Source organism: Hemitrygon akajei, chromosome 17, assembly GCF_048418815.1.
Source record: "Hemitrygon akajei chromosome 17, sHemAka1.3, whole genome shotgun sequence".
Lineage (NCBI taxonomy): Eukaryota > Metazoa > Chordata > Chondrichthyes > Myliobatiformes > Dasyatidae > Hemitrygon > Hemitrygon akajei.
In genome coordinates, this window is record NC_133140.1 from 64,868,832 (window position 1) to 64,895,031 (window position 26,200).

Sequence of the window (26,200 nt, forward strand, 5' to 3'; positions counted from 1 at the left end):
CCCTTATAAGCTCTGGGTTATTACACAACACCCAATCTAAGATTTCCTGAGTAGGCTCAAGCTCAAGCTGCTCTAAAAAACCATCTTGTTGACATTCAACAAATCTGACACCAACCTGATTTTCCCAATCCCTTTTCATATTGAAGTCCCCCATTAGAACTGTGTCATTACCTTCTTTGCATGCCTTTTCCAGCTCCCTTTGCAATCTCAACTCCACACCTTGGCTACAAATTGGAGGCCTATATCTGATTCCCATAATGTTTTTTTTTTAAACCCATGCAGTTTCTTAACTCCACCTACAAAGATTCAACATTCTCTGCCCCTATGTCACCTCTTTATAAAAATTTAATTCCATCTCTTATCAACAGAGCCACACCACCACCTATGCATTCATACCTGTACTTTTGTATATCCTTTGATGTTAAGCTCCCAACTATGGCCTTCTTTCAGCCATGACTCAGTGATGCCCACAATGTCATACTGACCAATCTCTATTTGTGCCATGAGTTCGTCCACCTTATTCCAAATGCTACACACATTTAGATACAGTCCTGCATTCTTTGCCCTTTTGAATTTTCTCTCTGTGGAACAATTTAACTCTTTGCTCTGTCTGCATTTGTACTCAGTCATTGGCTTCTCCTTCCTTACATTCATGTTACATCCAGCATCTACTTGTAAACCTGCTGTCTCATCCTCAGCTCTATCATACTTGTTCCCACCCCCCACACAGTCATGGGTGTAGCGAGGGTTGAGTGGTGGGCTCGGCAAGCATCCCTGAGGTGGATCTGTGCTGATTGTCACTGAGGAGGGATGTCATTTTCAACCTGCAGGCCCTGTGTTCTCCCAGTGTGGAAGTCAACGATCCAGTTGCAGAGGGAAGTACAGAAGCCAAGATTTTGGAGCTTTTCGATTAGAACTGTTGCAAGCTGAGCTGTTGTCAATGAGCAGTAGCCTGACAAAAGCATTAGTATTGTCTAAGTGATCCAAGGCTGAATGGAGATTGCATCTGCTGTAGACCTATTGTGGTGATAGGCAAATTGCAGCAGGTCCAGGTCCTTGCCTAGGTAGGATTTGATTCTAGCCATGACCAACCTCTCAAAGCACTTCTTGGGCACTGGTATGATTGTTAGCCTTTCGAAGTAGCTGGGAACCTCCAAATGCAGCAATGAGAGATTCAAGATGTCCTTGCATCCTCCAGCCAGTTGGTTGGCACAGGTCTTCAGAGCCCTACCAGGTACATCAAGAGGGCCTGCTGTTTTGTGAGGGTTTACACTCTTGAAAGATGTTCTGATATCAGCCTCCAAGACAGGGACTCATATAGGTGTAACTTTATTCTCATTTTCAAATCATGAGAAAGTTGTGTCACAATGTTGTGGCCTCAAGCTCCACTTCAGCAAACCTAGGTTGTTATTGTAATGCAAAACTAAGGGAATGCTATATTATTGGAGGTGACCGCAAAAGAAAATGAGAAATATTAGCTCCTTTTGCTATCTTTGGTGAAAATCTGTTGACGTTATTTCAAAAAGCAGAATCTTCTTCCTTGTATTCTTATAAATATTAATTCCTCGATCAATATTTTACAGCAGATTATTTTGTTTTTGTCACTTTGCTGATTGAAGAATATTTCTGTACACAAATTGACTGTCTAATATTACAATGGGCACATTTGAAGAATTATTTGATTGGCTAAAAGATGCAAGTTAAATGAAAATCTATCTTTCTCTCATATTGTGTAATGGTGCTTGAAATTATGATTTTCGGGATTAGAGATATGAGCGTTATCACTGAGCCAAGTTGAGTGATAGCTCCCTAATCTCTGAGGCAGAACAATATCATATCTTGGTTTCCTTTTCTGTTGGAGATCAGAAGGAATTTCCAATAATTGCATAAATTGTAGCAGTGATGAAAACCCTACCCCTTCAGTAAAATACAGATTAACATCATGACCTGGAACTTTTATTCTTTGTACTCTTTGTTTTCCAGTATATTTTTAATGCATTCAACTCAGCTTGGGTTTTGGTAATTATTGAAGCAGTTTAAAAAATGCAACTATTTGAAGACTTCAAAGGATGCACTAAAAGTCATACATTAATAGATTGAAGCATGACTTTTCTTTTAACTGAAATGAAACCAATTAGTGGATTCCAGAATATCTGGGGTGTTTTTATGTATTTATTTAAATGAATTTGGTGGTCTATAATCAGGTTGCTCAGTAATGATAGACTGACACTGCTATTAAAAGAAAATTAATTGTTTTAAAATTATCAGGACTTCTTTAAAGCAGAAATTTTAAAATGCTGACAAACATCATTGGTTCATGGCAGAATTTTGTTTCATTTTATGCAAATAAATTTGATGGAAATTCAGGGGAAAGTAGCATTTATTAAAATAAGAGGTTTTGGTGTAATTGGACTGAAACTAGGAAACTTATCACTCTAACTTTTAGCTGATGCAGTATCAGAAAACTATATCTCAGAGGGAAAGAATTTTTAATGAAAATTCTCAGCTTGAGGTTTGCTTTTCAAAATCTGAAGATATTCACAATTCTGTTGCTGCAGCTTCTGCCCATCCAAATTGCCCCCAGCCTGAAATCAGATGACAAGAGGAAATGTGCTAACAACGTCACAAGATCCGAAAGGAGAAGTTGCAACGTGCCACTGGGGGAAAGTATTTTTACGAAGGGATATAATTTCTGCAAGATCTCTCTCTTCGGGCAGCGTTTGAAGGCACATATACACAGAGGCAAGCAGAAAGCAAGTGAAAAGGGGAAGTGGTGCATGTAAGCTCAATTTCAACATTTGAGAGAAGGTTGGATGGGTACATGGATAGTAGGGGAATGGTTGGCAATGGTCTGGTTACAGGTCGTTGGGACTAAGCAGTTTGAATGGTTTAGCATGGACTTGATAGGCCGAATGGCCTGATTCTGTGCTGTACTTTTCTGTGACTCTATGAATTCTGCGCTCCCAAAGGAGGAACCCGAGAAAATTGAAAATTCACTGAAAAACCAACAAAAACGCAGCTGCCAGAAATCTGAAATGGAACAGAAAACGCTTGGAACACCCAACTGGTCGGGTGGCATTTGTAGAAAAATAAATGAAGTTTCAAGTCAAAGACCTATCATCAGATATACCCTGATTTGCTGTATGCTACGAGCAAGTTCTAAACAAAAGAATGATAATGTGGTGCTGTTTTCTACAGTGCTACACCTGTGAAAATGATTTTCCTGGAGCATAACATAACGGTAATGAGAATTTCCCATCACCAATAATGCAGCGCAAGTAATGAAGTTATGTGACATCATTGATGAGAGTGACTGATAAAAATCAGGTCGCGTTCTCCCACAGCCCATCCAAACCCCAACAGTCACCGACATTAAAAACTAGCCCTACTTCTCCCTCTCTAGGTACTGCCTGTTCTCTGAATATTCCCAGCCGTTTCAGTTTTATTTTAGATTTCCGATATCTGAGTCTTAGCAGTGCTGCTTGATCTGCAGCTGTGGGGTCTAAAAAGGCACTTATATTTCTATTTTAACCACTGAGGCTGCTGTGGAGCCCTCTGGAGGTTGTCTGCCCATTCTGAAAGCAGCCACTTTTCAAATCAAAAGGCAGTGCCAATTCAACAGCTGCTAACATGGTGGTAATGCTGATAGTTCTTGATGACTCAGGCCAAAGATTAAAGGCAGTGCAAACATGGCCATAGATCTCTGAGGAGATCCATGTGCAAGCCAACATCACCTTCAACGCCAGGATTGAGTCTACATACACTTCTGCCTCACAATATCCAAGAGGTAATAGACAAACTTTTCTCTGCCTATCATGACAGCGACTGAGAAAAAGGAACATCAGGTTAGTCAATAAAGTGACAACTAGGGAAAGATTATTCATGATCTTCAAAGTTCAAAGTACATTTATTATCAACGTATATATATATTATGCAACCTTGAGATTCATCTCCTTAGAAGAAACCCAAAAGAGCCCATGAAAAACAGACTGGTGAACACCCAATGGGCAGAGGGACAGAATAACAACACATATCATGTGAACAATTAAAACAAGGAAAAGCATTCAGAATGAAAGTGAGCCCATAGATACGAAGCCTGGAGCAGCTGGAGCAGGCCCACAGTGCAGCAAAGAGTGCAGTGAACGTCGTGGAGCTGTGGGAGAGCAAGCCCAACCCTTGCCTCTGGCCCCAACACCCTGCCTTTACAGTCCATCCGGCCCGGTGTTTAAATCATCCAAATATCAGGTCATTCCTCGCTCTAAGACCCGGGCCCTGTCGCGTTGATACACTCTGAGCCTGGGCCCTGCTGCCATGTTCCAGCCCGTACTTGACCTTTCCAAATCGCCCCGGCACTTAGATCAAACAAACCTGTCTCTCAGTTTGGAAGGACGGGCTCTGAATCTCCTGCACTCTATGGAATGGCTCTATCATTATGAGTTACTGAATGGTCTCTTTCCTCTTATATTGCTTTGTGTTTTTATAATCTTCTATGAGCTTGAGCTGCTAATGGAGGTCAGGGGCATTGTCACTTTCAATGTCATAGCCTTCAGATCATGTCGTGGATGTCAGTACGTGACATCCAACTCTGCAGTATTACGGAGCCTTCTATTCTATGCTCATGGAAAAAAGGCATTTCTGCTTTGCCCTCAGCAGAAAGTGTGAGGATGAACAGGAACATGGAAGTTTTACATGGTATAAGTAATAATGGACAGCACTTAGACTGCACCTCACACTTACTTTCAGATCCAGAAATTTTCCTGGACTGGAAGGGCTTTGTCCATTCAACTTCCAGTTATGGCTGATCATGACAGCACGTGTTTGATATTCAGTGGCAGGAACTCATTATGTCTGTTCAACATCAGGCAGTCCACCTTACCTTATCTTCACTTATCAAAACAGGCAAATTTTGTGGAATTTGGATTGAAGGCAGAAAATTTATCATTTGAACACTTTAGCCATCTCTGGTTAGAGGAACAAATTAGTACCTCATGCAAAGGAAGAGGTTTTTTTTTAGCCCCACAGACTGACAGGAAGATCTCACTCCCTGGGCTCTCAGGCTACTGGTACACATCCACTGCCTATAAAACAACAATCAGTTATTCTAGTTTGACAAGAGCAATTGTAATATGGCAGTGAGGAAACACACTATTCCTGCTTACTCTTCTTGACCTCTCATCCAGACTCCAACAGAAGGTGTCATTCCTATATTCAGAGAGGTGTTTTCAAGTCCTCAAAATTTGTGCAGCATCAAAGAATCCCGCAAAGAAGGATTCCATCTGGTGTACTAAGATTGTGTTGGCTCTCACAATGTTCCCATCAGTCCGATTTCTCTATCTACCACTGGATTCAAAATTCAAGTTCAATTCAAGTACATTTATCATCAAAGAATGTATAAATTTTTTTCTTGGTTTCATGGCTATCTGGAGAAGAAGAATTTCAGAGTTCTATGCTCTGATAATAAATGAACCTTTGAAACTTTGAAATTATATAACCTTGAAGGTTTGCTTGCTCAGAGGTGGCCACAAAACAAGAATCCTGAAAGAACCCAATTAATGAAAAATAAGAGTAAAAATTAATAAAAGACCAGTACTTGATGAACAAGAGAAAGAAAAAAATACAAATCATCCAAATTATTGATGCAATAAACAGCTTTCTGAACCAAAATTGAGTCCTCAGATCTGAACCCCAGAGCAGCCCAGAGTAGGCCCAAAGCCTCACTTATCAGTTAATTATATTATCAGGCACAGAGCACAGCAACTGGGGCAGTCTTCATAACCTCAGTGCCATGGGGATCACCGTGGAGAACAAGAAAAATTGGCTCTTGTCCGGGATTCCGACACCTTGTCTTTTCAGTCTATCTGGGCCGGTATTTAAATTTACCAAATAATGGACAGCAAAAGGCTCCGGCACCCTAAGAGAGAAGTGAATATCATGGAGAGCGAGTGAATCAGCTCTTACCTCCAACCTGGACTGAAATTTAAATTGTCTAAACAGCGAATCGTGCCTCACACTAGGACCTGGATACAATGAAAGGCTCCAGGCCTAGACCATGCCACCCAGTGACTTGCTCTGGGCCCAGGTTTTGCCATTCAGCCTGAAGCCACTCCCAAGCTCTTCTAATCAGCTCAGTTCCCAGAGCGACTCAACATCGCAACCAAGCCAGTCGTACAGGCATCGAAACTTCATCTGCAATGATTCTGGAACACACCATCTCAGCTCAAACCCTGAACTTGCCTCGCCATCACTTGCCCCTTCATTGCTTGAAGCAATAATTTAACTCAACTTACCTCAGAAAAGGTACTTTTAGTGATGTTTTTAGTCAGGTTTCTTATCTTTTTAACTACCACAGAGCCGGCGCACGTGTTCAGTAGCACCATCTTAACCTTCATATATTCCATACTTTGGAGAGATTCTGTTAATAAATGCAGCATAACTGGATCATCTATTCTTGATTGAGCGCTACTTTCCTTACTGGCTGACTAATAGATATTAAGGCATAATAATCATTGAATGGAGAGTGCGGGATGAGGAGGGACAAAAAAAAATTGCATAACAGATAGTTTCAGTGCTTCTAGTCATGTTGTTGATCTTGAAACTTCAGAACGAAGACTTAATCTGCATGCCCAATCAGGTCAAGTGTCTGTGTAATATCTATCACGCTGTTATCAGAGTCTTTTATCTTAATGACTTTTGGCCTCATGATCTACAGTTCTACTATTATCAAACCATATAAAGTGTGGTTGTTTAAGGCCTCCAGATCTGCCTTGTGCAAAATACTTCCCTCCTGACACTGGTTTCATTCACCAGAAACTTCAGGTTGGTCTTTCTTATCCGTCACACAGCAACAAGTTTGCTTTTTCATGCTGGAGCCCTGGTGTGACAGCTAAGTGCTGGCAGCCATGTGAAATTATTAGGAAACATAATCAAATGAAGACCCACCTGCACATTTTTTATGTGGGTGGCAACAGAAAACTGTAATCCTAACATTCCATTATGATTCAGTACGAGTGAAATGCTGAACACAGGTATAATGTTCCTATTGAGGAGTAAATCATCTTATGAACTGCAGATGTTTAGGTGAGACTTGAAACCAGTCTATGCTCCTGGCTGGATGGAATATGTCATACTATTTCAGAGAAGAGCAATATCACCAATACTGAAAATAGTATTTTTATCACATTACTGTTTGTCAACCCTTGGTGTGTGCAAATTGACCTCCATGTACAGTAGCTGATATTATAAAATGTGACATGATCTTTTTAAAGCATTTACAGCCTGCAAAATACTTCAGGATTTACCAAGATCTTGTGCATGCATAATGCATATATTTTGTTTTTGTATCCTTTATGTTAATAAATTGTATTATTTACCACAGTATATTAGCACCGATGAACAATAATTTTCAAGAGCGAATTATTAACATCAACATCAAAATACCATATTTTGTTAAGTTGAAATTTTAAAGATTTCTAAAGCAGTCATTTAGAATATAATCCAAATATATATCATTTATAAACATGAATTATTTTATGTGTTAAAAAGAAACATTTCTGGCCTATAGGTTTCTTCTTTTCAATGTTCCTATAGTTTTGATCACCAAGTATTTTGATCACCAAGATTTCTCCACAAGCTGTTCACCCATTAGAATCTGCACTCAAGTCTGGTGGATTTTCTTTCTAGGAAGTTCATGACATCTGGTTCCTATCTTATCCTGGTGTACTGTGTATATTTGAAAAGAGTACTTCAGTCTCCTAACTCAACATGTAACACCCACAAACCAGAGATAATGTATTCTTATTCTGTTCCCAAAATCAGGAAACAATGGTTCACATTATCTTCTCCAGCAATTGCAAAACATTAAATGGATACTGTGGGGAAATGTGGCAGTTCTGATGGCACTTCCAGCAACTCCTATTATAACTTAGTACTTTTTACTCTTTTAAATTCTATGAACTTCTACAGATAGGACAGATCATTGTCAGGGGAAAGGTAATGAAAATAAGGTGGTGAAAGTTTCTTGGTCAGTGACATAAGCTCCCACATATCTTTCTTTCCAAAACATAAACTCTGAACTTGAATGCTTTGATTGTTCAACTACTTTCCATTAGTTCAAACACCGATGTCACTGACACAAAATACCAAGCAGCAAATTCAAATACAATCTGTGCACACACGGGCTGATTTACCAGAAAACAGCTTTCATAACAATACTTGCAGCTGTTCACTTCACAACACTAATTAGATCAAAGCATGGCCATATAACTTCTTTTGAAAGGAAATGTTCTTCTATTTTTATTGCAGAAAGAGGAAGAGAAAAAGAATGAGGGAGTCACACTAATCAAAATTGAAGTATGAGTAAAATGCAACGGAAAGGAAAAACAAAATATAAAGACGTGACTATTCAAGGAAAGTTGATAAAAAGGTGAAGAATGATGTGTTATTTCAAGAAATGCCAGCCTACCTGTTCTTTTAATGTATCACAATGATGGAAAGTATCTGCAAGAAAAATAAATACAGCATATTTATTTCAATGTACAGTATACTGTATATTTGAATGTACAATATATAACAGTGTATTTCTCAGCTCGCCTATAAATCATATATTTCTCCCAAATAAACTTGATTTATAAAAATAGATACCGGTATAAATACAAGGTCAATCTGGAATCTTCTCAGCTCTCTTGAGATGATGGCAGTACGTCTTTCAGGACAATCGCTAGTCTCGCTGTCCGTAAGTGTCTGCACATTGCAGGCTCCAAAATTCTTATGCTTTTGTTTCAGACTGCAGTTTGGTGATCCCACCGGATGCAGTAATCCAGTCAGGAGTAAAGAGACAGACTATTTTTAGAGCGTCTTTTCTAGCCCCTTCCCCATGTGGGATGAGCAAAGTGGGTCCTGAGCAGGGCTGCTCAGTCATGGATGCAGCTGCTGAAAAACTCTATCAGCCTTAGACCACGAGCAAGACAACTGTATCTAACACCCATCGCCTATGTGCCAGGTTGTGGCTGGTAGCTCTCAGCCTTCACTGTCCTGCCCCTGTCACCACTTCCTGATTGTCACAGGGCTTTGTCCAAGTTGGTTGATCAGATTACCAAACCAGGAGAAGTCCCTGTGTGAGAGGAAACTGATACACAAGCAGCCACCACACAGTCCTTGACAGAGAAGGGGCCAGAATCCAGTGGCATGGAGACCAAGATGATTGGGGGCTGTCTTCTGCTGCAGCCTTCCTCTGTCTTTGCAGCGTTGTGGTGGTCCTCATTGTTCTGAGATTCCGGAGACTCAAATTTACCAAAATCCGCTGCCTGGTCCACCATTGAGGTTTTGGTTGGACCATGATTTCTCTGGATCCTCCCCCTTGACGTTACCACCATGGATGACTCAACTAGGAGCTAAGCTCCAGACAGCCTCACTCTGAGGATCACACAAGTCTCTCCACCAGTAACCCGGAGAGGGGTGAAGTGAAGATCTGGGAAGTCGATTGGTGAAAAAGATAAAAGGTTGGAGAAGAAGGAATCTGATAGGTGAGGACAGAAGGCCATGGGAGAAAGGGAAGGGGGAGGAGCACCAGAGGGAGGGGGTGGGCAGGTATGGATATAAGGAGAGAGGAAAATGGGAACAGGGAATGGTGAAGGGGGGGGGGGGGGAGGGATTACCGTAAGTTTGAAAAATCGATGTTCATTCCATCAGGTTGAAGGCTACCTAGACAAAATATAAGGAATTGCTCCTCCAACCTGAGTGTGGCCTTGTTGCAACAATATAGGAAGCCATGGTCTAACATGTCGGAATGGGAGTGGGAAGTGGAATTAAAATAGGTGCCCAATATACACAACATACATTGGGAGACAGCTTTGCTGAGCACCTACGCTCTGTCCGCCAGGAAAAGTAGGAACTCCCTGTGGCTGCCATTTTAATTCCACTTCCCATTCCCATGACATGTCAGTCCATGGTCTCCTCTACTGCCATGATGAGGCCACACTCAGGTTGGAGGAACAACATCTTATATTCCATCAGGGTAGCCTCTAACCTGATGGCATGAACATTAATTTCTGGAACTTCCAGTAATGGCACACTCCCCCCTTCACCATTCCCCTTTCCCATTTCCCTGTCCATCACCTTCCTCTGGTGCCTCTCCCCCTACCCTTCTGTCCTCTCCTATCAGATTCCCACCTTCTCCAGTCTTTCATCTCTTTCACCAGTCGACTTCCCAGCTCTTTAATTCACCTTCCTCCCCTCCCATCACCTTCTTACTCTGACTTCTCATCTTTTTTTCTCCAGCCCTGATGAAGGGTTTCAGCCCGGAATGTTGACTGTTTGCACTTTTCTACAGATTTTGCCTGGCCTGCTGAGTTTCTCCAGAATTTTTTTGTGTGTTACTCGTTTTACAGTTGTTGTCTTGTCATTGTTGTTGCTTGTGTTGTTCTGCTGAACACTGTGGGCATGCGATGTTACCACCCGAATATGTAGTGTTACTTGCAGGCTTCCCCCAGCACATCCTTGTGTGTTGTGGTTGTTCAGACAAATGAAGCATTTCACTGTATGCTTCAATGTCCCTTTGATAAATAAATCAGAATTTGAAGTTCAGAGTGCTTTATCATGGGATACACTATGTACTCTACTGTGTTTCACGTTATTTTGCTAGCTTATCAACATTAATTTTGGTAGAAATGAAAATTAATATTAAACCTACACTGAGTGTATGTTCATATTCTCCTGCTGCTGTAGCCCATCCACTTCAAGGTTCAACATGTGTACCCAGAGATACTCTTCTGCAGACCACTGTTGAAGGGCATGGTTATCTGAATTACTGTCACCTTCCCATCAGCTAGAACCAGTCTGGCCATTTCTCTATCTCCTCAACAAGGCATTTTCATCTTCAGAATTGCAGCTCACTGTTGTTTTTTTCTTGCATTTCGCACTATTCTCTGCAAACTCTACAGACTATGGTGGATCAAAATCCCAGGAGATACGCAGTCTCTGAGATACTCAAACCACCCCCATCTGGCACCAATGACTATTCCACAGTCAAAGTCATTTAGATCACATTTCTTTCCCCATTCTGCCATTTGGTCTGAAGAAGAACTGAACCTCTTGACCATGCCTGCATGCTTCTATGCAGTGATCGCTGTCACATGATTAGATATTTGCATTAACAACAGGTGAAGTGGCCACCGCGTGAACAGTAATTCAATGTAATGCCCAGGAGATGACAGGCAGCAGATGGCGCTCGAGACCTGTTAGCGACACCGATTGACTTGGCAACTAGTACATACCTTTGGACTGCTTCGTCGATTTGCATATAGTTCGTATCAACGCCGCTTCCGGATCAAGATTTTTTTTAAAGCATTTCGGCCAACTTCCTCATGCTGCTAAATAGCGGAACATGCAAGATGATATAGTGGTGCAGTCATGAAGAACGCTCTATATTGGGCTTGGTTTGTGTGTTTAAAGTGATTCCTCGCCCCTTTGTCCTCCTGCATAACTTCCCAGAGAATGGTACTGAGCGCAAGTTAATCTGTAACCTCTGCTGTGTATTCAAGAGGCGGCAGGGAGACGGACGCCGATCTGGTTTCATTTCAGTGTCGGAAGCAGTGTGGCTCTGAGAACTGAGCCGGATAAAGACAGCAGAACAATGTCTTGGATTAGAGACGGGTTGGATAGCATGTCGGAGACGGAGAAAAGCCAGTTGAAAAGGACCTTGGAGTTGGGTGCCGTTATGACTGTATTTAGCCTGAAAAAGTCCCAGCCCGAGAGGAGAACCTTGCAGGTGATCATGGAAACTCAACAACTGTCCTGGAACAGGACGGCGGACAAGATCGAGGGTGTCCGTGAGTATTTGAATGCCTTCCTTCGCAATGCCTTCAAGGGGCTCCTTATTTTAAACCACTACCCTATTGTACTCTTGAGTTCAGTTTAAAAGGACCCTCTCAAAAATCATCCTCTACGTATCTCGTATTGAATCGTTTCCGTTCAGAAAATGAGTCCATTTGATAGAGTTCACCATCGCTTGTGACTGACGAAAGGCAGCGGTTCCCAACCTGGGGGCTCACGGACCCCTCGGTTAATTGTAGTGGTTCATGACATTAAAAGGAAAGTTGAGAAACCTTGATTTGAAGTGTGGGTTGGAAAATTGCTCTCGTTTGTGGAACCCACGTCCTTTCAAGTTGACTTATTGTTTGCTGGCTCGGGCCAGTTCAGTGTGTCTTGAAACGTTTGGTTCTAATGTTGAGGCGGGAGCTGTGGATGCGATGTACTGGTTTGGCTTTGTGACTCTGGGCCTCCTGTTACATCCCAGGAAGTGCGAGGGATACGTTAATGACTATTGAGAGGTTGAAGTTGCTATCTAGGAGCCATAAACACCCCTTTGAAATCTCCCTTCTGCAAAGGAGACAGAAGGGAGGTTTCATTGGAGTGTATATGGTTCCAAGATAGAAAAGAGGTATTTCCCTTTTCTGGTGAAGTCAGTAACTTGAGGCATGGATTTCAGGTAATTGACAGAAGGGTGAAGGATTTCGCCCGACATGTGGGGATGTAGTGAAACTCACTGCAAAGGATAATGTTATCCTTTATGAACAATCTGGCACATCTTCCCCATGATCTCCCGAGTAAGCAGTGGAGCACCCTTTCCAACAGACTCATTCAGCTCTGCTGTCACAAGGATTGTTAACAGAAAATCTTTCCTACCAAATGCAATGAGCAAATACAACAGTTCATCTCTGTGTGACAGGAGAACAGGCATCATAGTACAATAGTCTCTGTTTTATTACTTTGTAAATTATTGCATGTTATTGTAAATTATTGTACATTGGTAAATTATTGTGTATATTATTGTTTTATACTTTATTATCAGTTAAGTGTGTTTTTAAACATTGCTGTTGTAGCAAAATTATTTCCCACTTGGGGGTCAAAGTATTTATTATTATTATGAAGAAAATAACTACTTTATGACCATTAATTTGTATTGCAGAGACAGCATTGGCTGCTTGCTTATTTTCACCACACCTGAAAGGTACTTTCTTAGGGATGTGAAGAGATGGAGTGTAAGATCAAACTGATGGCTATTTTTGACCATTATGGACACAAAGGTCTCCTTCTGCCTCATAAATATCTACAAATTTATGAAACAATGGTTTTCATATACTTAATTTCTTGGATTTGCAACATGAAAGTATAAAATGCATGCCAATAAAAAATGGGGATGAGTGTTATCTTCCGGCTTCTTCACTATAATCCTCATTAGTTGCACTGGAGGTGTGCCAGCAACCCCAGGGGACGGTGAACACAGGGGAAGACCCTTTGAGCCTGTCCTGCCTTTCAATGTGATCAGGGCCCCTCCTGTGCCCAAATCAGTCAATTTCTCATTTGTTTTTTAAAAAATAGTTGACTATTTCCACCATACGTTTTTTAATGATCTGGCCTTCACCACGCTGTGAGGCAGAGAGTTCCAGAGGTTCACCCTCCTCCCAGAGAAGAAATACCGATGAGCTTTTTAAATAACTGGCCCTTCATCTTGTAACTGTGGCCCGTTTGTGACTTTCTCGCTATTGCTTTCTCGCAATATTTGCCCTGCTACGGATCCTTAATAACTTAAGTCATCAGTTTTTATGTACTTATTACTTTTTATAATGAAATTTGTGAAAAAATGCATTGCTTCTGAGTTATTGTTCGCAGTTTGGCATTCATGAAAAAAATTAATGCCAGCTAATTGGAAACAGTATGTTCATTTTAACTCTGCAAACATTTGAATCCCTTGAAACAACACACATGTCTTTGTTAAGACTTGTGAGTAGTCCTCTTTTGTGTCAGAACATTTAATGTGGCACTAGGGGTTTCTCAAGAAGCTTGCTTTTCTACAATTCATTCTACTGCTGCATATGCAGGACTTAGTTATTCAATATAGTTCATATTTATTGGAGCAACTGATCCAGATGTTGACCTTGTGCTTCATGTTAAAGATTTCAATTCTGTACATCTTCCAGAGTTCAAACCTCAGTTAAAGTGCTGTGAAAGCGAAGTTGCTTGGCTTCCTGAACAAAATGAAAGTATACATTTGGTGAGAATTGGAAGGAGTTGCAGAGATGGATGGAGATGCTCAGTATCTTAAACCAAATGGCACTTTTAAATAGTGTGTGATTTTTAATAAGAATGATTAAAAGTAGAACAGAACTCTTTTATGATAAAGGTGAAAACTTGGTCTCCTGATCTACCTCATCGTAGCTTGTGCAGCCTTTTTGTCGTCTTGCAGTGCACGTTCTCCGCACTTGTAACACTATATTCTGCATTCCTCTTCTACTGCCTCAGTCTACCTGCACCTGCGGTGATCTGTCTGGACGTTATCAGACATTGTGTTTTGTTACTGTATGTACGTTTGACAATAATGAACCAATTACTAATTAAGTGGACGAAGCCCACATCAAAGGGGTTTGAATTTAATTAAATGAAAATCTGAGACATGTTTCTGATAATTAGGAAGGTTGTGGATTGGACTCTGTCATTCACGTTATGATGTGTTTCTGGATTCTGGTCACTTTTTTTGGTCGCTATTTTGGGTAATTTTGAATTGGTATGGCCTGCAGATAACAAACACTGAACTGAGTATGCTTGGGCTCTGTTGATTTTGGACTTTATATTCTGCATTTTTTTTGCTCGTTTTTTTTCCATTGCTGTTTGGGTGATTTGTTGTTTTTTTTTTTTTTCTTTTGTTGATGTTTTTCTTTGAGTGAGTTCCATGGTTTTCTTTGATTTGTGGCTGTCTGTGGGGAAGACGAACCTCAGGATTGTATACTTTGTACTTTGAACCTTTGTTTCGATTCAGCTTCGAGAACAGCTTCTATCTTGCTCTATAAGACTTTTGAATGGTTCCTTAGTACATGTTCAGCACAACCTTGTGGGCCGAAGGGCCTGTATTGTGCTGTAGGTTTCTCTACATTGTTTTTTCTAATCACGCCATGGAAACCAGCATAAGCACTGGCCTGATGAGTCTATAAGGCTCGGGACAGACTTTAACTAACTTGGTACAATAAGATGGACTTTCAATCTCCCTCATTATGATCTTGCACTTCATTGTCTAACTGCACTGCTCTTTCTCTGTAGCTGTTACACTTAATTCTGCATTTTGTTATGGTTTTACCTTGTATTTCCTCAATGCACTTTTCACTGTGCATGTGACAATGATAAAAAAAAAACTGCAATTCCAGAAGAACGGTAAGCAAAACAATGGGACAGCTGTCTGTAGTTTCTGTTGCTAAAACTCGAGCCTTTGAAGTCTCAGCCTGAAGAGCAGCTGGAATTATGAGAAATGGATGGACATTCAGCAGTGTTGCTGCAAAGTCATTAGTGTCAAGCTGTTGTGCCGTGGGGCTTTGTACCCAGTATTGGGAAGCGCCTAATGGACAGGTCATGCCTCACTGGCAGCATTTTCAAAAGGTAGTTTGCCAGCGAATCTCTGGATTTCTCTACCTAGAAAGGCTATCGAGTCTAGATTGCTGGAGAATTTGAACAATGGGTTAGATGAATGTTCGAGATAACATAAATTTGGGGATCTGAGGAAAACTAGTGCACACAAGAAGTAAGGCCCAGAGTAGATCTACCATGAACATATTGAATGGGGGTGGCAGGCTCACTGGCCAGGTGGCTATTTCTACTTCTATTTTCACGTGTTCTTGTGTTTTAGTGTGGTTAATTAGTTCTGTACTTGGTAGAGGGAAGGGAGTGAGAGAGGTGTGTGTTCGTAGGTAGGGTTTAATTTGTGAGAGAATTGGAAAAGGGATGAAGCCAAAGTATGAGGGAGCATACTTGTGTTTATAGGCCTGGAGGAAGCAAGAAGTATTAGAACAATGAGTAGTTAGAAAAAGAAGGGTGGAAGGAGATAATGAGATAGGATAGAGAGGTGTTGAAATTGGAGGACATGGATGGGGATATTAAAGCCATCTGTGATGAAGTTCGGATGCATTTGCAGAAAACCCGAGAAACTCATCATAAGTAGCCACATTGGATTGTGGCATAATGCATTTAACAGAGTCTTCTAAAATTGGGAATGATTACTTGGACATTCTCACCATTGTGCATTCAGGAAAGACAAGGAAGGAGAAAAGTAGCAGTTAGAATTGTTATATTAATCAAAACCACATCTACACTAAAGAAAATAATTATTTGTTTAAGACCTCAAAGACAGAATATATTTGCTTAGAATTAAGGAACAATAGTGGAGCTATTATTACAGCCTGTTTTGTACTTTAGGTTAGGACAGGAGAGTAATTTTGTTGGCAGATCACAGAAATATCTTTCACATCTGCAGTAATAATCAACTTCAAATCAAATCAGAAAACGCTAGAAACACTCAACAGGATGGGTGGTTTCAATGGAGAGAGAAGCAGATAATCTTTCAGGTTGAAGGCCTCTTGATGAGTTGAGAAGCGGGATCTTTGACCTGAAGCATCCACACTGATTGTCTCTCTCCACAGCTACTGCTTGTCTTGAGGCTTTGCAATATCTTCTGATTTTGGTTGAGACTTCCAGCACTGTGATTTTAAAAAAAATCATTCAATATCTGAATATAAACTGGGGAAATAACAGTGCAAAGGGCAATCTTTTGAGCAGTAGAGTAAAAGAAGGGGAGTGGGAGCAGAATCTAGATCTGGAAGGTAAACTAGGACAGGTGAGCACAGTGCAGTAGAAGGACCTTCAAGGAACAACATTCATTATGGTAAAGAAGTCATTGGTTATGCTCTTTTCATTTCCAATGTTGAAATACTCAAACTGAAGAAGGGTTCATCCAAATGAGCTTAAAATAGATCTGCCTAATTGATTTGGAATTACAGACTAGTAAATGAAATAGTAAATTGTCAATCAGAATTCCTCTGAGAGGAGATTTGCAGATACAGATCGGACACATTTTAAATGCAAAGAAAATCTATGGAACAAATCAGTGGGAAATATAAAAAGAGATGGAAAAAAATCTATGTAATAAGAGATACTCAAAGGAAGGATATGCCATCTAGAACCAAAATGCCTCTTTTTCTAGAGCTTAAGGACATAGCCGAGGTATTATGCATGTGCGTCCCATCTGTATTCACTAAAGAAGAGGTATAAAGTACAATAAGAAAGGAGATAGTTCAGAAATTTGATTGGGTGAAAATAGATGAAGAGTAGACAGTTGATTGTCAGAGCTTGAAATAAGAATCATACTGGGTAACTGGAGGCCACATGGTCTCTCAAGTTTAAACCACTTTGAGGCAAAAGGAGTCCAACTATTCCATTTTCTCTGCCATCTCCTCAGAGGCAATAAAATTTTTCTTTTCAGATATTTATTTATTCAGATCCATTTTAAATGCTGCTGTTAAATTTTCCTCCAAAACAGCTCTTAGCAGTGCATTACAGATCTTTACTTACATGCATTAGAACAGTTTTTACTGCTAACTTACTTCTTCCAACTCTTGACACCTTCGTCAGTGAAACCATTTCTGTCTGTTCTGTGTATTCCTTTTGTCATTTAAGAAAGATTTATCAGATATCCGCACAATACTTCTGTTTCAAAGTTAACCTCAGTTTCACCATTCTAACAAGGTAGCTATGGTTAAGCACCCCTGGAAATATTTAGCTAAATCTTTTCTATGTTGTCTTGAAACCCGTTGTCTTTCTTAAATTGTAGCATGTTGAACTGAACAGAATATTCCAGTTGTGGTTTGCAATGTATCATGATTTCTAAGCTTGTATTTGTAAAACCCATTATCTTAGATGTTTTTTCAACCTATCCAATGAACTTTGAACAAATACTTCCACATCTCTCAATTATTGGATCTTGTTTGAATTAAGCCTTCTAATTTATCTTATCAAATTGTTTTTGGAACTTTTGTGATTCCATTTCCTTCACTTGCTTTCTTTTGTACTTTACCAAAGAAGTCTGTCAAGTTAATTAGAAACAATTTGTCCTTATCAGATCAATGCTGGCTTTTTCAGATCTATATATACTTGTATGCATCCAAAGGTTCTGTAGCTAAACAAGGTTGAAATTGTAGAGGGATTTGCAATATACTTCCAGTCTTCGGTTAGATTAGGAAATGATGTATTTAGAGAGTGAGAGTAAGTGAGTGGGGGGAAGAATGTAAACATTCACCAGTCAGTTAAATACCACTATTGGGGACTTTAGCAAAGATAGTATGGCACACCAGTCGCTCGGATTTGATTAGCAAGAGAAAGTTAACAGAGATTTTATAAACAAGTGGAAATCTGAGCAACACACACAAAATGCTGGAGGAACTCAGCAGGCCAGGCAGCATCTAGGAAAAGAGTACAGTCGACGTTTTGGGCAGAAATCCTTCGGCAGGACTGGAGAAAAAAAGCTGAGGAGTTGATTTGAAAGGTGGAGGAGGGGGGAGAGAGAAACAGCAGGCGATAGGTGAAACTTGGAGGGGAGTGGATGAAGCAAAGAGCTAGGAAGTTGAAAGGTGAAAGAGACAGAAGGCCAAGGAGGAAAGAAAAAAGGGAGAGGGGGGACGAGGGGCACCAGAGGGAGGCGATGGGAGGGCAAGAAGATAACATGAGAGAGGGAAAAGGAGCTAGGAAATGTTGAAGGGAGGGGGAAGGCATTACTGGAAGTTTGAGAATTGATGTTCATTCCATCAGGTTTGAGGCTACCCAAATAGAATATAAGGTGTTGTTCCTCCAACCTTGGCCTCATCACAACAGTGGAGGAGGCCATGGATGGACATATGGGAAGTGGAATTAAAATGGGTGGTCACTGGGAGATCTGGCTTGATCTGGCAGACGAAGCATAGGTGCTTGGCGAAGCGGTCTCCCAATCTATATTGAGTCTCACCGATATGCAGGATGCCACACTGGGAGCAACAAACACAGTATATGATCCCAACAGACTCACAGCTGAAGTGTTACCTCACCTTGAAGGGCTGCTTTGGACCATGAACGGTAGTGAGGGGGGAGGCATAGGGCAGGTGGAGCACTTGTTCCACTTGCAAGGATAAGTGCCAGGAGGGAAATCAGTGGGGAAGGACAAATGGACAAGGGGGTCACGTAGGGAGTGAACCTGCGGAAAGCAGAAAGTGGAAGGGGGGAAGGGAAAGATATGTTTGCTGGTGGGATCCAGTTGGAGGTGGAGGAAGTTTGGAGAATTATGTGCTGGATTTGGAGGCTGGTGGGGTGGTAGGTGAAGACAACAGGAACCTAATCCCTGGTGGGGTGGTGGGAGGATGGGGTAAGAGCAGACGTGTGTGAAATGAAAGAGGTGGTTGAGGGCAGCGTTGATGGTGGAGGAAGGGAAACCCCTTTCTTTGAAAAAGGAGGACATCTCCTTCATTCTAGAATGAAAGGCCACATCCTGAGAGCAGATGCGGTGGGGACAGAGGAATTGAGAGACTTAATAAAGATTACTCTGGTTGGACTAACTTCAGAGTTGATTTTCAAAGTGCTGTGGAGAGTTACAGTGCAGAAACACATCTGTTGGCTCACTGAATCCATGCAATCATCAAACACCATTTACATTAATTCTACTCTGAGCAGTTTTATTATAAGGGGGTGGGGAAGGGTCATTACTGCCGCTTGTGCGTGGTGGGGTGGGGCTTTGGGGTTTTAACATTTTAACTGTCATTCATTCTTTGAGGCACTTTTCAGTTTTCATGGATGTCTGTGAAGAACGAGAATATCAGGATGAATATTGCATGTAATTTCTTTAATATCCGGTATGGCTATTGAAACTATTGAAGATACAGTGTGGAACAGGCCCTTCTGAACCTTTGAGCTGCGCTGCCAACAGCCCCAAATTTAACCCTGGTTTAATCATGGGACAATTTACAATGACCAATTAACTTACCAACCGATGCGTGTTTGGACTGTGGAAGAAAACCAGAGCACCTGGAGGAAACCCACCTGGTCCTGGGGAGAACGTACAAACTCCTTACAGGCAGCAGTGGGAATTGAGCTCAGATCACTGGTACTGTAAAGCGTTGTTTCAACCACTACGCTACTCTGCCGCCCTGTTTCCTTTTCGTATCCATCAGCTCGCTCCCAAATTTACCAACAGTCAATTAACCAATCAACTCGCATGTCACTGGAATGTGGAAGAAACATAAGCACTGGGAGGAAACCCATGCTGTCCCACGGTGAACGTGCAGACTCCACACAGACAGACAGTGCCAGAGGCCTGGATTGAATCCATTTCATTGGGGGCTGTGAGGCAGCTGCTCTGAGGAGTCATACTTTGTTATTTGATGAAATTACAGCTGCGGTGGCTATGAAATTGCCTTAGGGTCTGAGAGCAGATGGTGAGGGTGAGCAATTCTTTCTCGTAACATTGGGAAGTGATGGCTTCATGGGCATTTTGCTGGGACCTCTGCTTCTTTTGATATTTATTAATGATCTGGAATCACTAATGTGTGACATGATTTCAAAGTCTGATCACAACCCAAACTCAGAAATACAATAAACAATGGGGAAGTTCATTGTGGGTTGAACACAATGGAAAATCTTTCAGTGTAGTTGGAGACACATGATGAGGGAGGAAATTACATGTTGTATGGATTCATTTTGTTTTTGACAGTGTATTGCGGGCATGGCAAGCTATTTCAAAGCAGATTTCCATTAAAATGCAAGGCACTATTTTGCTTTTTTTAAAAAAAATGTTGGATAATCTTTGTGATGTCTGAGATTCTTTTTGCAATCTTCTGTCCATTGTGGACTTGTGCATTAATATTATATTATTAAAAGAAGATAGAAGAATACGATGCATATTTGAATAGGTACATAATGTGCTATTAATAAGTTGCCGTTGTACAGATGTTCTGCAGAAATTTGCATAATAATTTCTGCAGCACTAAACCTTCCTTAAAGATTGCTTTCCTATCTCAGTTTGCATGTTTATTTCCTCTGCTTAAATCATGTATATTTTCATTTGAGTTGGTTGAAGGGCAGGAAATTGACCAAACGTCAGGACTTTGTTGATTAAGTCTCTCCAGAGAACCACCTGATCTCGGTGCAGTAGCTCCTTGGTAACAGTGATCCAAAAACGCTTTCTGTTGGGCATCATTGGTAGAACTGCAGCATTGTCCATGGGAACCAGCATTTCACACCACAAGACTACTTGGCTGATGTGGACTGCAGACTTCATTTATAATCTCCTGACAGGATATTTATCACATTCTATTCAAATCCCTAAGCAGTAATTTACTATACTGTATACGTATATTGTTATAAGTATTTACAAAGCCTTTTGTTGTGAGGTAAACATTGACATCCGTCTCCTCATTCATTATTCCCATAGGATGTGTTTGTTTTTGAACAAAATTCAATATTGCAAAATATTGTGCGGCAATTATTTAAATGCGTCAGAATCAGATTAGAAAGTAGTGAGGTTCTGTTTATTGGTTCAATGCCCATTTAGAAATTGGATGGTAGAGGGGGTGAAGCTGTTCCTGAATCACTGATTGTGTGCCTTCAGGCTTCTGTACGTCCTTCCTGGTAGTAACAATGAGAAGAGGGCATGTCCTGGGTGGTGGGGGTCCTTAATAAGGCAACGCCCATATAACCATATAACAATTACAGCACAGAAACAGGCCATCTCGGCCCTTCTAGTCTGTACTGAATGCTTACTCTCACCTAGTCCCACCAACCTGCACTTAGCCCATAACCCTCCATTCCTTTCCTGTCCTTATACCTATACAATTTTTTTAAAATGACAATATTGAACATGCCTCTACCACTTCTACTGGAAGCTCGTTCCACACAGCTACCACTCTCTGAGTAAAGAAGTTCCCCCTTGTGTTACCCCTAAACTTTTGCCCCTTGAAGATGTCTTGGGTACTACGGAGGCTAGTACCCATGCTGACTAATTTTACAAATTTCTGCAACTTTGATCTTGTGCAGTAGCACCCCTCCCCCATACCTGACAGTGATGCCACCAGTTAAAATGTTCTCCATGGTATATTTGTGGCAGTTTTTGAGTGTTTTAGTTGACAAAACAAATTTCCTCAAACTCCTAATGAAATATAGCCGTTGTCTTGCCTTCCTAGTCAAACAAGGACTTAAAACGTACTTAACCAGGCATCTTTCCAAGTTATCAATTCTTAATGATTGCTTCCCCCTTGCTTGAACGTTCAATGTAGCTCAGTTTGCTTATCAGCTTATAATGGTCATACAACGTGTAAACATGCTGCTTTGTAATTCATCCTGGGATGTTGTAATTGTTGGTAAGGCCAGCAGTTATTGCCCATCCATAACTGCTGGCCTTATCAAAGGACAGCTAGGAGTCAGTAGGTCTGAAGTCATGAATTGGTCTGATGCCTTTCTCTAAAGGACATAAGTGAACTTGACAAATTAATCTGGCTGTTTTATGGTTGCCATTATTGCTACAGTTATAGTCTGATAATCTGCTGTGTGATCAATTGTTCAGCATTTGCTTTACCATCTGAAATCACCATTTGGCTTGTGAAGGAAAAGAATAAGGTGAATGAATGAGTGCGGCTGGCCAAAATTACCGGTTTTAAAAAGCAACGGGTGATGTTTGCCATTCTTGCTGGCCATTTGATTCGACCCTTGACCCCATTGTCCTTTCCAATTGTACCGACCCTGGACCTCTTTTCCCTTCCTATTCATCAGGGCCCCAGTTCCCCCACAATCCAGTCACTGGGCCCGAGTTCATCGACTCCTATTCACTCATTTGATAACTGAAGATGTGACTTCAAAATTCACTAGAGCAGCTGTGGCATTTAAATTCTGCTAAGTAAATAAAAATGGTGTAATCCTGGGGCATAGTATCAAATCTTTTAATCTGGTATGATCAGGACTTTGGTAGCCTACAATATTTTCCTGACAATTGGTGCTTCCCATCCATGCAGTGAGCACTGATTCTTGTGCCCTCTTCGCTCTCCCTTTGCTTGGAGTTCCGCTTTTGCACCCTTGTCCACACATTGGACTCCATTTCCAGGGTCTCTCTCCATTCACTGAGCTCAGGTTCCTGTGCCGCCTCCTCTCTCCCTTTCCTGCAAGTCCTGTTCCTGCAGCCTCTTCCATTCATCGGGCTGCTGTTCCTGCACTCCATACACTTCCTAGAGCTCTGATTCCCTCACCTTCTTTTCTCCATTCATTAATGTCCCATTTCCTCTGCTTCCTTTCCATTCACCTGGTTCTGATGACTGAGCCCATTTGAAGCTCAGCTTGTTCCCTTCCTACAATCCCTTGAAACGTACTGGGCCCTTGTTACCCATTTTGTCTTTTAAAGTTAAGTTCCCCTGGGTAATATATTTCTTTACTATGTAACATTTAAAGAAGTGGTCAATGAAGTATGTGATGGAACTTTATTGGAAAACCTTCTAGTCCAGCACCATCAAAGTCCTGATCATGCCCGATTTTTACTCCACTGGAAGAGCTCAGCAGGCTAGGCAGCATCTCAGCCTGAAACATCGACTGTTTACACCTCTCCATAGGTGCTGCCTGACCTGCTGTGTTCCTTCAGCATTTTATGTGAGTCTCTCTGAATTTCCAGCACACGAAATGGACTTTCTCATGTTTATGATGTGCAGAATCTCTTTTGTGTATTTAACTTTTCCTTCTCTATTAGGGTCTCTGTTTCCATCATTGTCCTGGTGAAGAGTGTCGGCCCGAAACATTGACTGTTTATTCCCCTCTATAGATGCTGCCTGACCTACTGAATTCCTCCAGCAGTTTTGTGTGTGTTTCTTTGGATTTCCAGCATCTGCAAATCTCTAGTGTTTATTATGTTCACTATGCTATCATCTTATTTCATTTTAATTTAATCAATTGCATTTAAATGCTCCAGCTGCTATAGCAATGTTGTTATATATCTTGATAAAAAGAATTTGGTCACCTTAATTATTAGTCCAATAACACACCAACTTAGCTGTCACATTCATGAAGTTATTGGAGTAATTAAGCATTTTAATATTTTTCCTATTGTTTAGTTGCCAATGCCCACTGTTTGAGTGGTGAGTACCCCCTCCCCCACCATGAGGAGGTATTTCCAGCTAACAAAGTAGCTTAAACACAATTAATTTACTTTTAGTGATGTGTATCAATTTAGATAAAATTCTTAAAAACACATTTAAAACTCATCGAGGATTTCTATATTCTAAAATTATAATCTATATCTAAAACACAAAGGAATTCCAAAACACAAGTGCAATTCCTACAAGCTAAAATGACGTATCATGAAGTTGCCAATGAACGAGTCGTCCCTCACAGAAATCAAAAATAGATGAATTGATTCTAGTCGTCCCATTTTTCCGTCATTCTTCTTGCTGTTCCTTTACTATTCCTAAGAAGCCTGACTGCTCTCTAAAATTTATACTGTGTTTTCTGACTTGGTGACTTTACACGTATGTGATGTTTTTCAGTTGCGTTCATCAGACTGGATGAATGTTTTCTGTAATTAAGCTGAAGCAGACCACGTTGTTTTGTCTTGATTAAATAATAAGCCAATGAGGACCTTATTGTTCACTTGTTTACAACAACAAGTTTAACTTGTTCAAAAGCAACTCTTTGACCCCGGAAGAGCTGTGTTAGCTGAATTTCAGAGCCTCAAACTGAAAATCTATCACAAGCCTGGAGAGAAGAGATGCCTTACCAACTTGGGGTCCTCAGGCCCCTTGCTTAATGGTATTGCTCCATGGCATACAAAAGGTTGGGAACCCCTGCTTAAGAAGAACATAGACCAACTGCTTCTTTTAACATTTATCAATATCTGGAATTAGTAATAACTTCTATGCCTTCAAACTCCGCACATTACACACTGTCCTTGGGTCGCACTAGGGTTCTGTTTTTACAGATGAAGTCAGGAAGTACACTAAATCACTTGCTATTACAATATTTCCACAGTATTGTAATGAATGGTATCAAAAGCACACAAGATTAATATGAAAGGACAATTACTGAAACTAGAGTGAGTGAGAAAACTATTTCTGTTGTTCATATGAATGAATGTGTAGATGTAAGTCTTTTTAGTAATATTATAGGAGTATGATCGTATATAAGGGTGCCTATATTTTGGGTGTTCATAACCTGGGATGGCCTGTGACCCCAAATTCGGAAATGTAATAATCAACGAGGAAGTTGGTGGTGGGTTGAACACAATGGAAAATGTCGCAGTGTTGTTGGTGCAAGAGGAAATTACATATTGTTCAAAGTTGCATATTGTTTGGCATATATTTATTTTGTTTGAAGTGTATTGAAGCCATAGCAAGTTATTTAAAGCACTAGAAGTTTTACAGGAAAACCCAGGGCACTTTTGGTTTAAATAGAAGCCGGATAACAAAATATATAACCTGTTTGGTGGGTAGAATTCTGCTTACATCCTCAAGTATATATTGAGCATGTTTTTAATATTATAGAGATTGAAGAAAATGGTGTACGTATCAGCATGCTCAAAATGTGCTATTAATAACTTGCTCTTGTACAGATGTTCTGTAGGTATTTGCATATGGTTTCTACAACATAAAGTTGTTCCCTTTCTCTGTTTTTTGAATTGCACTTTGAGCTTTTTTTTGTTTTAAAACCACATGCAATTTTTTTTTCTTTGATGCAGTTGAAAGGTAATTAGCTGACCAAATCCTAGGGCTGGTTTTGCTGCATGTTGAGAGGCTGATTTGACCTCTTTGTGGAGAAGCGCCTCATCTTTGTTTCGAAGCTCCTGGTATGTTGACACAGAAACTCTTCCTGACAGGAACCATTGGAAGAGCCACAATATTGTCCATAAGAATTGGCAGCTCATGAATAATTGGCTTTGGTGAACCAACAGCTTTACTTGTAATTTCTCGACACTTTCTATGCAAGTTCCTCTCCAGGTTTATTATACAATGCATTGTTAATTGTAATAAGTGTTTACAATGCCTTTTGTTGTGAGGTAAACATTGAGATCCGTCTTTGCATTCACTATTCCCATTAGATTTGATTGTTTTAAACTGTTTATTTTTCTAAAAAATTGTGCAGTAATTCCTAAACTCCATTAGTCAAGCTAGGTCTAAATCCCTCAAGAATGAATAATGTCTGTCCCAAAATAGTCATTTTTGTTTTGGATTTCTTCTTTCTTCTTGAATGACCAAAGGGCCTCACTTTGTCAGAAAGTTCAGAAATTATTGTTCATTATGTAAACACACTGCTTTTTAGTTCATCCGGGATTTTGATCTTGGTGGTAAGGGCAGCAATTATTGCTTATCCATAATTGTTAGGCATTTCAAAGGGA

The 26,200-nt window shown here is 40.6% G+C and overlaps 1 protein-coding gene across 1 annotated transcript in view; it reads left to right on the forward strand.

The window, feature by feature from the left end:
- Positions 1-11,354: 11,354 nt before the first annotated feature.
- plcg2 (phospholipase C, gamma 2) overlaps positions 11,355-26,200 on the forward strand; it is a 209,166-nt gene continuing 194,320 nt past the window's right edge. Inside the window, exon 1 of the mRNA XM_073070312.1 lies at positions 11,355-11,825. Coding sequence (XP_072926413.1) covers positions 11,630-11,825 — 196 coding nt within the window. The 5' untranslated portion in view covers positions 11,355-11,629. The remainder of the gene's footprint in view (positions 11,826-26,200) is intronic.